At 47.4% G+C, this 16,727-nt stretch overlaps 1 protein-coding gene across 1 annotated transcript in view; it reads left to right on the top strand.

Annotated features, from left to right (window-relative positions):
- Nucleotides 1–16,727, top strand: part of herc2 (HECT and RLD domain containing E3 ubiquitin protein ligase 2) — a 170,942-nt gene that overhangs the window by 122,406 nt on the left and 31,809 nt on the right. The window contains exons 70-77 of the mRNA XM_042322735.1: nucleotides 191–298; nucleotides 406–537; nucleotides 2,647–2,805; nucleotides 5,274–5,518; nucleotides 5,655–5,810; nucleotides 7,707–8,021; nucleotides 9,416–9,630; nucleotides 15,681–15,685. Of these exons, the coding sequence (XP_042178669.1) occupies nucleotides 191–298; nucleotides 406–537; nucleotides 2,647–2,805; nucleotides 5,274–5,518; nucleotides 5,655–5,810; nucleotides 7,707–8,021; nucleotides 9,416–9,630; nucleotides 15,681–15,685 (1,335 nt within the window). The remainder of the gene's footprint in view (nucleotides 1–190; nucleotides 299–405; nucleotides 538–2,646; nucleotides 2,806–5,273; nucleotides 5,519–5,654; nucleotides 5,811–7,706; nucleotides 8,022–9,415; nucleotides 9,631–15,680; nucleotides 15,686–16,727) is intronic.

Below are 16,727 nucleotides of genomic sequence, written 5' to 3'. Positions count from 1 at the left end.
GTCTCTGTGTGGTAGACAGAGGCACTGAGGGTGGAGTCTCTGTGTGGTAGACAGAGGCACTGAGGGTGGAGTCTCTGTGTGGTAGACAGAGGCACTGAGGGTGGAGTCTCTGTGTGGTAGACAGAGGCACTGAGGGTGGAGTCTCTGTGTGGTAGACAGAGGCACTGAGGGTGGAGTCTCTGTGTTGTAGGTGCGGAGGGACTGAGGGTGGAGTTTGACCGGCAGTGTTCTGCAGAAAGACGTCATGACCCTCTCACCATCATGGATGGAGCCAATAGGATCATCTCAGTCCGATCAGGTGACCACAAGACACTCCCCGAGCCACACCCCCCAACACTTAATTCAATGTTAGAGGGGTTTTGTTTCCTGCCAGTTGTCTTCATGGTGTGTCCCTGCCCTCCTCAGGTCGTGAGTGGTCGGACTGGTCCAGTGAGTTGAGGATCCCAGCTGATGAGCTGAAGTGGAAGTTTACCAGCGATGGATCTGTCAACGGATGGGGTTGGCGCTTCACTGTCTACCCTATCATGCCTGCTGCTGGTATGACCCACACACTGTCCACCCTATCATGCCTGCTGCTGGTATGACCCACACACTGTCCACCCTATCATGCCTGCTGCTGGTATGACCCACACACTGTCCACCCTATCATGCCTGCTGCTGGTATGACCCACACACTGTCCACCCTATCATGGCTGCTGCTGGTATGACCCACACACTGTCCACCCTATCATGCCTGCTGCTGGTATGACTCACACACTGTCCACCCTATCATGGCTGCTGCTGGTATGACCCACACACTGTCCACCCTATCATGCCTGCTGCTGGTATGACCCACACACTGTCCACCCTATCATGCCTGCTGCTGGTATGACCCACACACTGTCCACCCTATCATGGCTGCTGCTGGTATGACTCACCACCACACTGCCTCCCCACCACCACACTGCCTCCCACCACACACACTGCCTCCCATGCCTCCCACACTGCCTCCTCACCACCACACTGCCTCACCACCACCACACTGCCTCACCACCACCACACTGCCTCCCCACCACCACACTGCCTCCCATCACACTGCCTCACCACCACCACACTGCCTCACCACCACCACACTGCCTCCCATCACACTGCCTCCTCACCACCACACTGCCTCACCACCACCACACTGCCTCACCACCACCACACTGCCTCCCCACCACCACACTGCCTCCCCACCACCACACTGCCTCCCCACCACCACACTGCCTCCCACCACACACACTGCCTCCCATCACACTGCCTCCCCACCACCACACTGCCTCCCCACCACCACACTGCCTCCACACCACCACACTGCCTCCACACCACCACACTGCCTCCCCACCACCACACTGCCTCCCCACCACTACTGCCTCCACACCACCACACTGCCTCCACACCACCACACTGCCTCCCCACCACCACACTGCCTCCCCACCACCACTGCCTCCCCACCACCACACTGCCTCCACACCACCACACTGCCTCCACACCACCACACTGCCTCCACACCACCACACTGCCTCCCCACCACCACACTGCCTCCCCACCACCACACTGCCTCCCCACCACCACACTGCCTCCACACCACCACACTGCCTCCCCACCACCACACTGCCTCCCCACCACCACACTGCCTCCCCACCACCACACTGCCTCCCCACCACCACACTGCCTCCCCACCACCACACTGCCTCCCCACCACCACACTGCCTCCCACCACCACACTGCCTCCCCACCACCACACTGCCTCCCCACCACCACACTGCCTCCCCACCACCACACTGCCTCCCCACCACCACACTGCCTCCCCACCACCACACTGCCTCCCCACCACCACACTGCCTCCCCACCACCACACTGCCTCCCCACCACCACACTGCCTCCCCACCACCACACTGCCTCCACACCACCACACTGCCTCCCCACCACCACACTGCCTCCACACCACCACACTGCCTCCACACCACCACACTGCCTCCACACCACCACACTGCCTCCACACCACCACACTGCCTCCACACCACCACACTGCCTCCACACCACCACACTGCCTCCACACCACCACACTGCCTCCACACCACACACACTGCCTCCACACCACACACACTGCCTCCACACCACACACACTGCCTCCACACCACACACACTGCCTCCACACCACACACACTGCCTCACACCACACACACTGCCTCCCCACCACACACTGCCTCCCCACCACACTGCCTCCCCACCACACACACTGCCTCACCACACTGCCTCATCACCACACTGCCTCCCCACCACACACACTGCCTCACCACACAGCCTCACCACACTGCCTCCCCACCACACCTCCTCACCACACTGCCTCCCCACCACACACACTGCCTCATCACCACACTGCCTCCCCACCACACACACTGCCTCACCACACTGCCTCACCACACTGCCTCCCCACCACACACTGCCTCACCACACTGCCTCACCACACTGCCTCACCACCACACTGCCTCACCACCACACTGCCTCATCACCACACTGCCTCATCACCACACTGCCTCATCACCACACTGCCTCCCCACCACCCTGACATAGTCTGTAGTTATTTGTTCATATTCTGTATAACAGACTGTGTCTGTCCCCCAGGGCCCAAAGACCTCTTGTCTGACCGCTGCATCCTGTCCTGTCCCTCCATGGACCTGGTGACCTGCCTCCTGGACTTCAGGCTCAACTTGGCCTCCAACAGGCGTATCGTACCCCGCCTGGCTGCCTCCCTGGCTGCCTGCGCTCAGCTCAGTGCCCTGGGTACGAGGACCACGTCAGTGTCATTTAGGACCTACCTCAGCGTCATCTCTATATCTGTAGCTGTGGCAGTACAGTCTAGCTGTGGCAGTACAGTCTAGCTGTGGCAGTACAGTCTAGCTGTGGCAGTACAGTCTAGCTGTGGCAGTACAGTCTAGCTGTGGCAGTACAGTCTAGCTGTGGCAGTACAGTCTAGCTGTGGCAGTACAGTCTAGCTGCGGCAGTACAGTCTAGCTGCGGCAGTACAGTCTAGGCAGTACAGTCGCTGCGGCAGTACAGTCTAGCTGCGGCAGTACAGTCTAGCTGCGGCAGTACAGTCTAGCTGTGGCAGTACAGTCTAGCTGTTTCTCAGTGTTAGGGGAAGCTGAGGCAGTACAGTCTAGCTGCGGCAGTATAGTCTAGCTGTGGCAGTACAGTCTAGCTGTGGCAGTACAGTCTAGCTGTGGCAGTACAGTCTAGCTGTGGCAGTACAGTCTAGCTGTGGCAGTACAGTCTAGCTGTGGCAGTACAGTCTAGCTGCGGCAGTACAGTCTAGCTGCGGCAGTACAGTCTAGCTGCGGCAGTACAGTCTAGCTGCGGCAGTACAGTCTAGCTGCGGCAGTACAGTCTACAGTCTAGCTGTTTCTCAGTGTTAGGGGAAGCTGAGGCAGTACAGTCTAGCTGCGGCAGTATAGTCTAGCTGTGGCAGTACAGTCTAGCTGTGGCAGTACAGTCTAGCTGTGGCAGTACAGTCTAGCTGTGGCAGTACAGTCTAGCTGTGGCAGTACAGTCTAGCTGTGGCAGTACAGTCTAGCTGTGGCAGTACAGTCTAGCTGTGGCAGTACAGTCTAGCTGTCTAGCTGCGGCAGTACAGTCTAGCTGCGGCAGTACAGTCTAGCTGCGGCAGTACAGTCTAGCTGCGGCAGTACAGTCTAGCTGCGGCAGTACAGTCTAGCTGTTTCTCAGTGTTAGGGGAAGCTGCGGCAGTATAGTCTAGCTGTGGCAGTACAGTCTAGCTGTGGCAGTACAGTCTAGCTGTGGCAGTACAGTCTAGCTGTGGCAGTACAGTCTAGCTGTGGCAGTACAGTCTAGCTGCTTCTCAGTGTTGTTAGGGGGAAGCTGTGGCAGTACGGTTGAGGAATTGCAATTAAGAATTGTTCATAGACTCTGATACATGTCTCATAGAAATGTCTGGATCCTTTGCTTCTCACTTCTAACATTGTATGGTTCTGACCCGGTCTCCTCTCTGTCATTGTGTAGTTTTGACCCGGTCTCCTCTCTGTCGTTGTGTAGCTCTGACCCGGTCTCCTCTCTGTCTGACCCGGTCTCCTCTCTGTCGTGTGTAGCTCTGACCCGGTCTCCTCTCTGTCGTTGTGTAGCTCTGACCCGGTCTCCTCTCTGTCGTTGTGTAGCTCTGACCCGGTCTCCTCTCTGTCGTTGTGTAGCTCTGACCCGGTCTCCTCTCTGTCGTTGTGTAGCTCTGACCCGGTCTCCTCTCTGTCGTTGTGTAGCTCTGACCCGGTCTCCTCTCTGTCGTTGTGTAGCTCTGACCCGGTCTCCTCTCTGTCGTTGTGTAGCTCTGACCCGGTCTCCTCTCTGTCGTTGTGTAGCTCTGACCCGGTCTCCTCTCTGTCGTTGTGTAGCTCTGACCCGGTCTCCTCTCTGTCGTTGTGTAGCTCTGACCCGGTCTCCTCTCTGTCGTTGTGTAGCTCTGACCCGGTCTCCTCTCTGTCGTTGTGTAGCTCTGACCCGGTCTCCTCTCTGTCGTTGTGTAGCTCTGACCCGGTCTCCTCTCTGTCGTTGTGTAGCTCTGACCCGGTCTCCTCTCTGTCGTTGTGTAGCTCTGACCCGGTCTCCTCTCTGTCGTTGTGTAGCTCTGACCCGGTCTCCTCTCTGTCGTTGTGTAGCTCTGACCCGGTCTCCTCTCTGTCGTTGTGTAGCTCTGACCCGGTCTCCTCTCTGTCGTTGTGTAGCTCTGACCCGGTCTCCTCTCTGTCGTTGTGTAGCTCTGACCCGGTCTCCTCTCTGTCGTTGTGTAGCTCTGACCCGGTCTCCTCTCTGTCGTTGTGTAGCTCTGACCCGGTCTCCTCTCTGTCGTTGTGTAGCTCTGACCCGGTCTCCTCTCTGTCGTTGTGTAGCTCTGACCCGGTCTCCTCTCTGTCGTTGTGTAGCTCTGACCCGGTCTCCTCTCTGTCGTTGTGTAGCTCTGACCCGGTCTCCTCTCTGTCGTTGTGTAGCTCTGACCCGGTCTCCTCTCTGTCGTTGTGTAGCTCTGACCCGGTCTCCTCTCTGTCGTTGTGTAGCTCTGACCCGGTCTCCTCTCTGTCGTTGTGTAGCTCTGACCCGGTCTCCTCTCTGTCGTTGTGTAGCTCTGACCCGGTCTCCTCTCTGTCGTTGTGTAGCTCTGACCCGGTCTCCTCTCTGTCGTTGTGTAGCTCTGACCCGGTCTCCTCTCTGTCGTTGTAAAGTACTATGTAAAATTTGTCTTGTAGCAGCAGGACATCGTATGTGGGCTCTGCAGAGGCTCCGTAAGCTGCTGACTACAGAGTACGGCCAGTCCATCAACATCACCAGGCTGCTTGGGGACAGTGAAGGAGAGTCTCGCTCCATGAGTTTTACAGGCAGTGCGCTGGCCGCCCTGGTGAAGGGTCTTCCCGAGGCTCTCCAGAGGCAGTATGAATATGAGGACCCCATCGTCAGGGGAGGAAAGCAGCTGCTGCACAGCCCTTTCTTCAAGGTAGGCTAACAGAACCTGTACCTGTGGTCTCCCAGTGACAGCTGGGGGGAAGGTGAAATGAATGTGTCTCATTTATAGATTCGGTTTGTCTTTGCGATTTCAATATCATTTTGAATCAGTCTGTTTTTGTTTTTAGGTGCTGGTGGCTCTAGCCTGCGACCTGGAGTTGGACACCCTACCCTGCTGTGCTGAGACCCATAAGTGGGCGTGGTTCCGCCGGTACTGTACTGCATCCAGAGTGGCTGTCGCTCTGGACAAGAGGACTCCTCAGCCACGTCCCTTCCTGGATGAGGTGGGTTGGGCAAGACAGGCCATCATAACTGTTAATATACAAAAGTATGTAGACACCCTTTCAAATTAGTGGATTCGGCTAGTTCAGCCACACCTGTTGCTGACAGGTGTATTTAAATCGAAAACACAGCCATGCAGTCTCCATAGACATACATTAACAGTAGAACGACCTTACTGAAAAGCTCAGTGGCTTTCAATGTGGCACCGTCATAGGATGCCACCTTTCCAACAAGTCAGTTCATCAAATTTCTGCCCTGCTAGAGCTGCCCCGGTCAACTGTAAGTGGTGTTAATGTGAAGTAGAAATGTCTAGGAGCAACAACGGCTCAGCCACAAAGTGGTAGACCACACAAGCTCACAGAACTGGCCCGGCGAGTCCTGAAGCGCGTAGAGCGTAATAATAGTCTGTCCTCGGTTGGGCTGAACCCATTTAGAACCTTTAATAATAGTCTGTCCTCTGTTGGGCTGAACCCATGTAGAACCTTTAATAATAGTCTGTCCTCTGTTGGGCTGAACCCATGTAGAACCTTTAATAATAGTCTGTCCTCTGTTGCAACACGACCGAGTTCCAAACTGCCTCTGGAAGCAACGTCAGCACAAGAACCTTTCGTCGAGAGCTTCATGAAATGGGTTTCCATGGCAGAGCAGCCGCACACAAGCCTAAGATCACCATGCACGATACCAAGTGTTGGCTGGAGTGGTGATAAGCTCGCTGCCATTGGACTCTGGAGCAGTGGAAACGTGTTCTCTGGAGTCATGAATCACTTCACCATCTGGCAGTCTGATGGACTAATCTGGGTTTGGGGGATTCCAGGAGAACGATACCTGCCCCAATGCATAGTGCCAACTGTAAAGTTTGGTGGAGGAGGAATAATGGTCTGGGGCTGTTTTTCATGGTTCGGGCCTCTTAGTTCCAGTGAAGGGAAATCTTAACACTACAGTATACAATGACATTCTGTGCTTCCAACTTTGTGGCAACAATTTGGGGAAGGCCCTTTCCTGTTTCAGCATGACAATGCCCCCGTTCGGGCGGCAGGCAGCCTAGTGGTCAGAGCGTTGGACTAGTAACTGAAAGGTTGCAAGATCGAATCCCCGAGCTGACAAGGTACAAATCCGTCATTCTGCCCCTGAACAAGGCAGTTAACCCACTGTACCGTCATTGTAAAATAAGAATTTGTTCTTAACTGACTTGCCTAGTAAAATAAAGGTAAAATGAAAAGTTCACAAGGTCCATACAGAAATGGCTTGTTGAGATCAGTGTGGAGGAACTTGACTAGCCTGCACAGAGTCCTGACCTCAACCCCATCAAACACCTTTTGGGGTGAATTGGAACACTGACTGTGAACCAGGCCTAATCACCCCAACATCAGTGCCCGACCTCACTAATGCTCTTGTGGCTGAATGGAAACAAGTCCCCACAGGAATGTTCCAACATCTAGTAGAAAGCCTTCCCAGGAGAGTGGAGGCTGTTATAGCAGCAATGTTCCAACATCTAGTGGAACGCCTTCCCAGAAGAGTGGAGGCTGTTATAGCTTCAAAGGGGGGGACCAACTCCATATTAATGCCATGATTTTGGAATGAGATGTTGACGAGCTGGTGTCCACATAGTGTATCATCACCCTTTTATCCAACTGCCCCTCTGATCCTCTGATCTGGACATTATCTCTAATCGCTCTGATCGGGACATTATCTCTAATCGCTCTGCCCGTCTGATCCTTTGATCTGGACATTATCTCTAACTGCTCTGCCCCTCTGATCTGGACATTATCTCTAACCACTCTGCCCCTCTGATCTGGACATTATCTCTAACCACTCTGCCCCTCTGATCTGGACATTATCTCTAACCCCTCCGATCCTCTGATCTGGACATTATCTCTAACCGCTCTGCCCGTCTGTAGGTGACGAAGAAGATCCGTGAGTTGATGGCTGACTGTGAGGTGATGAACGTCCTCCACGAGAGCCATGACCTGTTTAAGAGAGAGCAGGACGAGCAGCTTGTCCAATGGATGAACAGGAGACCTGACGACTGGACGCTGTCTGCAGGAGGCTCCGGGACCATCTACGGCTGGGGTCACAACCACCGGGGTCAGCTAGGGGGCATTGAGGGGGCAAAGGTCAAGGTCCCCACCCCCACAGAGGCCCTGGCGACTCTGAGACCTGTTCAGCTGATAGGAGGGGAGCAAACCCTGTTCGCTGTCACTGCTGATGGAAAGGTAAAGACCAGTAGAGACCAGTAAAGGTTATTTCAGCTGATAGGAGGGGAGCAAACCCTGTTTGCTGTCACTACTGATGGAAAGGTAAAGACCTGGTAGATGCCTGGTGGGGTTCTGGTCTAGGCCTGGTGGGGTTCTGGTCTAGGCCTGGTGGGGTTCTGGTCTAGGCCTAGTTGGGGTCCTGGTAGAGGCCTAGTTGGGGTCCTGGTAGATGCCTGGTGGGGTCCTGGTAGAGGCCTGGTGGGGTCCTGGTGGGGTCCTGGTAGAGGCCTGGTGTGGTCCTGGTGGGGTCCTGGTAGAGCCCTGGTAGAGTCCTGGTGTGGTCCTGGTGTGGTCCTGGTGGGGTCCTGGTCTAGGCCTGGTGGGGGCTTCCTGGTGGAGGCCTGGTGGGGTCCTGGTAGAGGCCTGGTGGGGTCCTGGTGGGGTCCTGGTAGGGTCCTGGTAGATGCCTGGTGGGGTCCTGGTGGGGTCCTGGTAGATGCCTGGTGGGGTCCTGGTGGAGGCCTGGTGGGGTCCTGGTGGAGGCCTGGTGGGGTCCTGGTGGAGGCCTGGTGGGGTCCTGGTGGAGGCCTGGTGGGGTCCTGGTGGAGGCCTGGTGGGGTCCTGGTGGAGGCCTGGTGGGGTCCTGGTGGAGGCCTGGTGGGGTCCTGGTGGAGGCCTGGTGGGGTCCTGGTGGAGGCCTGGTGGGGTCCTGGTGGAGGCCTGGTGGGGTCCTGGTGGAGGCCTGGTGGGGTCCTGGTGGAGGCCTGGTGGGGTCCTGGTGGAGGCCTGGTGGGGTCCTGGTGGAGGCCTGGTGGGGTCCTGGTGGAGGCCTGGTGGGGGCCTGGTGGAGGCCTGGTGGGGGCCTGGTGGGGTCCTGGTGGAGGCCTGGTGGGGTCCTGGTAGATGCCTGGTGGGGTCCAGGTGGAGGCCTGGTGGGGTCTTGGTGGGGTCCTGGTGGGGTCTTGGTGGGGTCCTGGTAGAGTCCTGGTAGAGTCCTGGTAGAGTCCTGGTGTGGTCCTGGTGGGGTCCTGGTCTAGGCCTGGTGGGGTCCTGGTCTATTCCTGGTCTAGGCCTGGTAGAGTCCTGGTGGGGTCCTGGTAGAGTCCTGGTGGGGTCCTGGTAGAGTCCTGGTGGAGGCCTGGTGGGGTCCTGGTGGAGGCCTGGTGGGGTCCTGGTAGAGGCCTGGTGGGGTCCTGGTGTAAGCCTGGTGGGGTCCTGGTCTAGGCCTGGTGGGGTCCTGGTCTAGGCCTGGTGGGGTCCTGGTCTAGGCCTGGTGGGGTCCTGGTCTAGGCCTGGTGGGGTCCTGGTCTAGGCCTGGTCTAGGTCTGGTAGAGTCCTGGTGGGGTCCTGGTAGAGGCCTGGTGGGGTCCTGGTGGGGTACTGGTATGTGACTGTTGTCTGTCTTCCTCCAGTTGTATGCTACAGGGTACGGTGCGGGGGGCCGGCTGGGTATTGGAGGAACAGAGTCCGTGTCCACCCCCACTCTGCTGGAGTCCATCCAGCATGTGTTCATCAGGAAGGTGGCGGTGAACAGCGGAGGGAAACACTGTCTAGCCCTGTCCTCTGAGGGAGAGGTCTACTCCTGGGGAGAGGCTGAGGACGGAAAACTGGGACACGGCAACAGGAGGTAAGGATGGGCAGAACGTATATACACTATACTATATACACACTACACTATACTATACACACACTATACTATACACACTATACTATACACACTATACTATATACACTATACTATACACACTATACTATATACACACTATATACACTATACTATATACACTGTACTATATACACTATACTATACACACACTATATACACTATACTATATACACACTATACTATATATACACTATACTATACACACTATACTATATATATTATATACACTATAATATATACACTGTACTATATACACTATACTATATACACACTATATACACTACTATACTATATACACTACTATATACACTATACTATATACACTGTACTATATACACTATACTATATACACACTATACTATACACACTATACTATACACACTATACTATATACACTGTACTATATACACTGTACGATATACACACTATACTATACACACTATACTATATACACACTATACACACTATACTATACATACACTATACTATATACACTATACACAATATACTATATCCACTATACTATATACACACTACTATATACACACTATACTATATACACTACTATATACACACTACTATATACACTATACTATATACACACTATACTATATACACACTATACTATATACATACTATACACACTACTATATACACACTATACACACTATACTATATACACTATACTATATACACTATACTATATGCACACTATACACTCTATACTATATACACACTATACTATATACACTATACTATATACACACTATACTATACTATACACTATACTATATACACTATACACACTATACTATACATACACTATATACACACTATACTATATACACTATAATATATATACACTATACAATACTATATACAAAAAACACACTATACTATATACACTATACTACATACACTATGTACACTGTACTATATACACTATACACTATGTACACTACACACAATATACGATATATACACTATACTTTATACACTATACACACTATTCTATACACACTATACTATATACACTATACACACTATACTACACACACTGTACTATATACAATATATACACCATACTATATACACTATATACAATATACACACTATATACACTATACTATATACACACTACACACTATACTATATGCACTATATACACTATACTATATACACACTATACACTATATACACACTATACTATATACACTATACTATATACACTGTACGCACTCTACTATATATATACTATATACACTATACTATATACACAATACTACATACACTATGTGCACTACACACAATTTACACTATATACACTATACTATATACACTATACATATTATGTACACTATACACACTACAATACATACACACTATACTATATACATACTATACTATATACACTATACTATATGCACACTACACTCTATACTATATACACACTATACTATATACACTATACTATATACACACTATACTATACACTATACTATATACACTATACTATATATACACTATATACACACTATACTATATACACTATAATATATATACACTATACAATACTATATACAAAAAACACACTATACTATATACACTATACTACATACACTATGTACACTGTACTATATACACTATACACTATGTACACTACACACAATATACGATATATACACTATACTTTATACACTATACACACTATTCTATACACACTATACTATATACACTATACACACTATACTACACACACTGTACTATATACAATATATACACCATACTATATACACTATATACAATATACACACTATATACACTATACTATATACACACTACACACTATACTATATGCACTATATACACTATACTATATACACACTATACTATATATACACTATATACACACTATACTATATACACTATACTATATACACTGTATGCACTCTACTATATATATACTATATACACTATACTATATACACAATACTACATACACTATGTGCACTACACACAATTTACACTATATACACTATACTATATACACTATACATATTATGTACACTATACACACTACAATACATACACACTATACTACACACACTGTACTATATACAATATACACACTATACTATATACACTATATATACAATATACACACTACTATACACTATGCTATGCACACTATACTATATGCACTATACACACTATACTATATGCACTATACACACTATACTATATGCACTATATATACTATATACACTATACTATATACACACTATATACACTATACTATATACAATATACACACTATACTATATACACTATACACACTATACTATAAATACACTATACACACTATACTATATACAATATACACATTATACTATATACACTATACTACATACACTATGTACACTGTACTATATACACTATACTACATACACTATGTACACTACACACAATATACGCTATATACACTATACTTTATACACTATACACATTATGTACACTATACACACTTCTATACACACTATACCATATACACTATACACTATACACACTATACTACACACTGTACTATATACAATATATACAATATACACACTACTATACACACTATATACACTATACTATATACAGAATACACACTATACTATATGCACTATATGCACTATACTATATATACACTATATCCACACTATACTATATACACTGTACACACTGTACTATATATACACTATACTATATACACTATACTATATATACACTATATTATATACAATATACACACCATACTATATACACAACACTGCATACACTATGTGCACTACACACAATTTGCGCTATGTACACTATACACACTATACACACTACAATACATACACACTATACTATATGCACTATACACACTATACTACACACACTGTACTATATACAATATACACACTATACTATATACACTATACTACATACACTATGTACACTGTACTATATACACTATACACTATGTACACTACACACAATATACGATATATACACTATACTTTATACACTATACACACTATTCTATACACACTATACTATATACACTATACACACTATACTACACACACTGTACTATATACAATATATACACCATACTATATACACTATATACAATATACACACTATATACACTATACTATATACACACTACACACTATACTATATGCACTATATACACTATACTATATACACACTATACTATATATACACTATATACACACTATACTATATACACTATACTATATACACTGTACGCACTCTACTATATATATACTATATACACTATACTATATACACAATACTACATACACTATGTGCACTACACACAATTTATATATACACTATACTATATACACTATACATATTATGTACACTATACACACTACAATACATACACACTATACTACACACACTGTACTATATACAATATACACACTATACTATATACACTATATATACAATATACACACTACTATACACTATGCTATGCACACTATACTATATGCACTATACACACTATACTATATGCACTATACACACTATACTATATGCACTATATATACTATATACACTATACTATATACACACTATATACACTATACTATATACAATATACACTATACTACATGCATACTATACGCACTACTATATACACTATACTATATACACACTATACTATATACACTATACACTCTATACTATATACACACTATACTATATACACACTATACACACTATACTATATACACACTATATACACTACTATATACACTATACACACTATACTATAAATACACTATACACACTATACTATATACAATATACACATTATACTATATACACTATACTACATACACTATGTACACTGTACTATATACACTATACTACATACACTATGTACACTACACACAATATACGCTATATACACTATACTTTATACACTATACACATTATGTACACTATACACACTTCTATACACACTATACCATATACACTATACACTATACACACTATACTACACACTGTACTATATACAATATATACACTACACTATATACAATATACACACTACTATACACACTATATACACTATACTATATACAGAATACACACTATACTATATGCACTATATGCACTATACTATATATACACTATATCCACACTATACTATATACACTGTACACACTGTACTATATATACACTATACTATATATACTATATATACACTATTATATACAATATACACACCATACTATATACACAACACTGCATACACTATGTGCACTACACACAATTTGCGCTATGTACACTATACACACTATACACACTACAATACATACACACTATACTATATGCACTATACACACTATACTACACACACTGTACTATATACAATATACACACTATACTATATACACTATATATACACTACTATATGCTATGCACACTATACTATATACACAATACACACTATACTATATGCACTATATATACTATATACACACTATATACACACTATATACACTATACTATATACAATATACACACTATACGATATACACTGTACTACATACACTACACACTATGTGCACTATGCACACTATACCATATACACTATACAATATACACACTATACTATATACACACTTTACTATATACACTATACTCACTATACTATGTACACTATACTATACACACTGTACTATATACACTGCTATGTACACTACTATATCCACTATACACACTATACACACTCTACTATACACACTATGTACACTATACGCAATATGCTATGTACACTGTTGGGAGGTGGGAGAGGAACCAGGCTCTGAGGGGAGGCCAGTCCTCTTCTGGCTGTGCTGGGGGGAGAGGAACCAGGCTCTGAGGGGGTGGCCAGTCCTCTTCTGGCTGTGCTGGGGGGAGAGGAACCAGGCTCTGAGGGGGTGGCCAGTCCTCTTCTGGCTGTGCTGGGGGAGAGGAACCAGGCTCTGAGGGGTGGCCAGTCCTCTTCTGGCTGTGCTGGGGGAGAGGAACCAGGCTCTGAGGGGGTGGCCAGTCCTCTTCTGGCTGTGCTGGGGGAGAGGAACCAGGCTCTGAGGGGGTGGCCAGTCATCTTCTGGCTGTGCTGGGGGATAGGAACCAGGCTCTGAGGGGGTGGCCAGTCCTCTTCTGGCTGTGCTGGGGGAGAGGAACCAGGCTCTGAGGGGGTGGCCAGTCCTCTTCTGGCTGTGCTGGGGGAGAGGAACCAGGCTCTGAGGGGTGGCCAGTCCTCTTCTGGCTGTGCTGGGGGAGAGGAACCAGGCTCTGAGGGGTGGCCAGTCCTCTTCTGGCTGTGCTGGGGGAGAGGGACCAGGCTCTGAGGGGTGGCCAGTCCTCTTCTGGCTGTGCTGGGGGAGAGGAACCAGGCTCTGAGGGGTGGCCAGTCCTCTTCTGGCTGTGCTGGGGGAGAGGAACCAGGCTCTGAGGGGTGGCCAGTCCTCTTCTGGCTGTGCTGGGGGGAGAGGAACCAGGCTCTGAGGGGTGGCCAGTCCTCTTCTGGCTGTGCTGGTGGAGATTATAACAGTACATAGCCATTAAGGCCAGATCGTTCTTCAAAATGCTCAAACGTTCATAGATGACCAACAGAGTTAAATAATGATCACAGTGGTTGTAGAGGGTGCAAAGGGTCAGTACCTCAGGCGTTAATGTCAGTTGTACAGTGCCTTCAGAAAGTATTCAGACCCCTTTTCCACATTGTTACGTAACAGTCTTATTCTAATATGGATTAAATAAATGTTCTTCCTCATCAATCTACACTCAATACCCCATGATGATGAAGCGAAAACAGGTTTTTAGAAATGTTAGCAAATATACTACTTATAAGTACTGTAATCAGACCCTGCTATGAGACTTGAAACTGAGCTCAGGTGCATCCTGTTTCCATTGATCATCCTTGAGATGTTTCTACAACTTGATTGGAGTCCATCTGTGGTAAATTCAATTGATTGGACATGATTTGGAAAGGCACACACCTGTATATAAGGTCCCACAGCTGACAGTGCATGTCAGAGCAAAAACCAAGCCATGAGGTCGAATGAATTGTCTGTAGAGCTCAGAGACAGGATTGTGTCGAGGCACAGATCTGGGGAAGGGTACCAAAACATTCTGCAGCATTGAAGGTCCCCAAGAACACAGTGACCTCCATCATTATTAAATGGATGAAGTTTGAAACCACTGTATTAGGCTGTACCACACAGCAGTATCCTGTAAGCTGTGCTGCAGTATGAACTTTTAAAGGAGGAACCACTGTTTATCCAGTGTATATAGCCAGCAGCATACCACTGCTGGCTTGGCTCTGAAGCTAAGCAGGGTTGATCCTGGTCAGCAGCATACCATCCTGCATACCACTGCTGGCTTGGCTCTGAAGCTAAGCAGAGTTGGTCCTGGTCGGTCCCTGGATGGGAGACCAGATTCTGCTGGAAGTGGTGTTGGAGGGCCAGTAGGAGGCACTCTTTCCTCTGGTCTAAAAAATATCCCAATGCCCCAGGGCAGTGATTGGGGACACTGCCCTGTGTAGGGGGCCATCTTTCTGATAGGATGTTAAACGGGTGTCCTGACTCTGAGGTCATTAAAGATCCCATGACACTTATCGTAAGAGTAGGGGTGTTAACCCTGGTGTGACGGCTAAATTCCCAATCTGGCCCTCGATCACCTAATCATCCCCAACATAGAATTGGCTCATTCATCCCTCCTCCTCTCCCCTGTAACTATTCCCCAGGTCGTTAGTGTAATTAAAAACGTGTTCTCAGTCAACTTAGCTGGTAAAATAAATAAATATCACAATGTTTTATGAGTCCATAATCACGATAGGATCAAGGTTGACATCGTCCAACCTTATACACACACACACACACCTTATTCTCACAGTGTGCAGGGCCCCACGTTAGTTGGCTACACTTCTCAACATCCATATGATTTGCAATAGCAACATTGTTTGGCTTGTAGTAAAGGGAAATACAAACTTGTGA

Source organism: Oncorhynchus tshawytscha, linkage group LG05 (assembly GCF_018296145.1).
Source record: "Oncorhynchus tshawytscha isolate Ot180627B linkage group LG05, Otsh_v2.0, whole genome shotgun sequence".
NCBI classification, from domain to species: domain Eukaryota; kingdom Metazoa; phylum Chordata; class Actinopteri; order Salmoniformes; family Salmonidae; genus Oncorhynchus; species Oncorhynchus tshawytscha.
The sequence above is the reverse complement of the archived record's forward strand: the minus strand, read 5'-3'. Positions and strand labels throughout refer to the sequence as shown.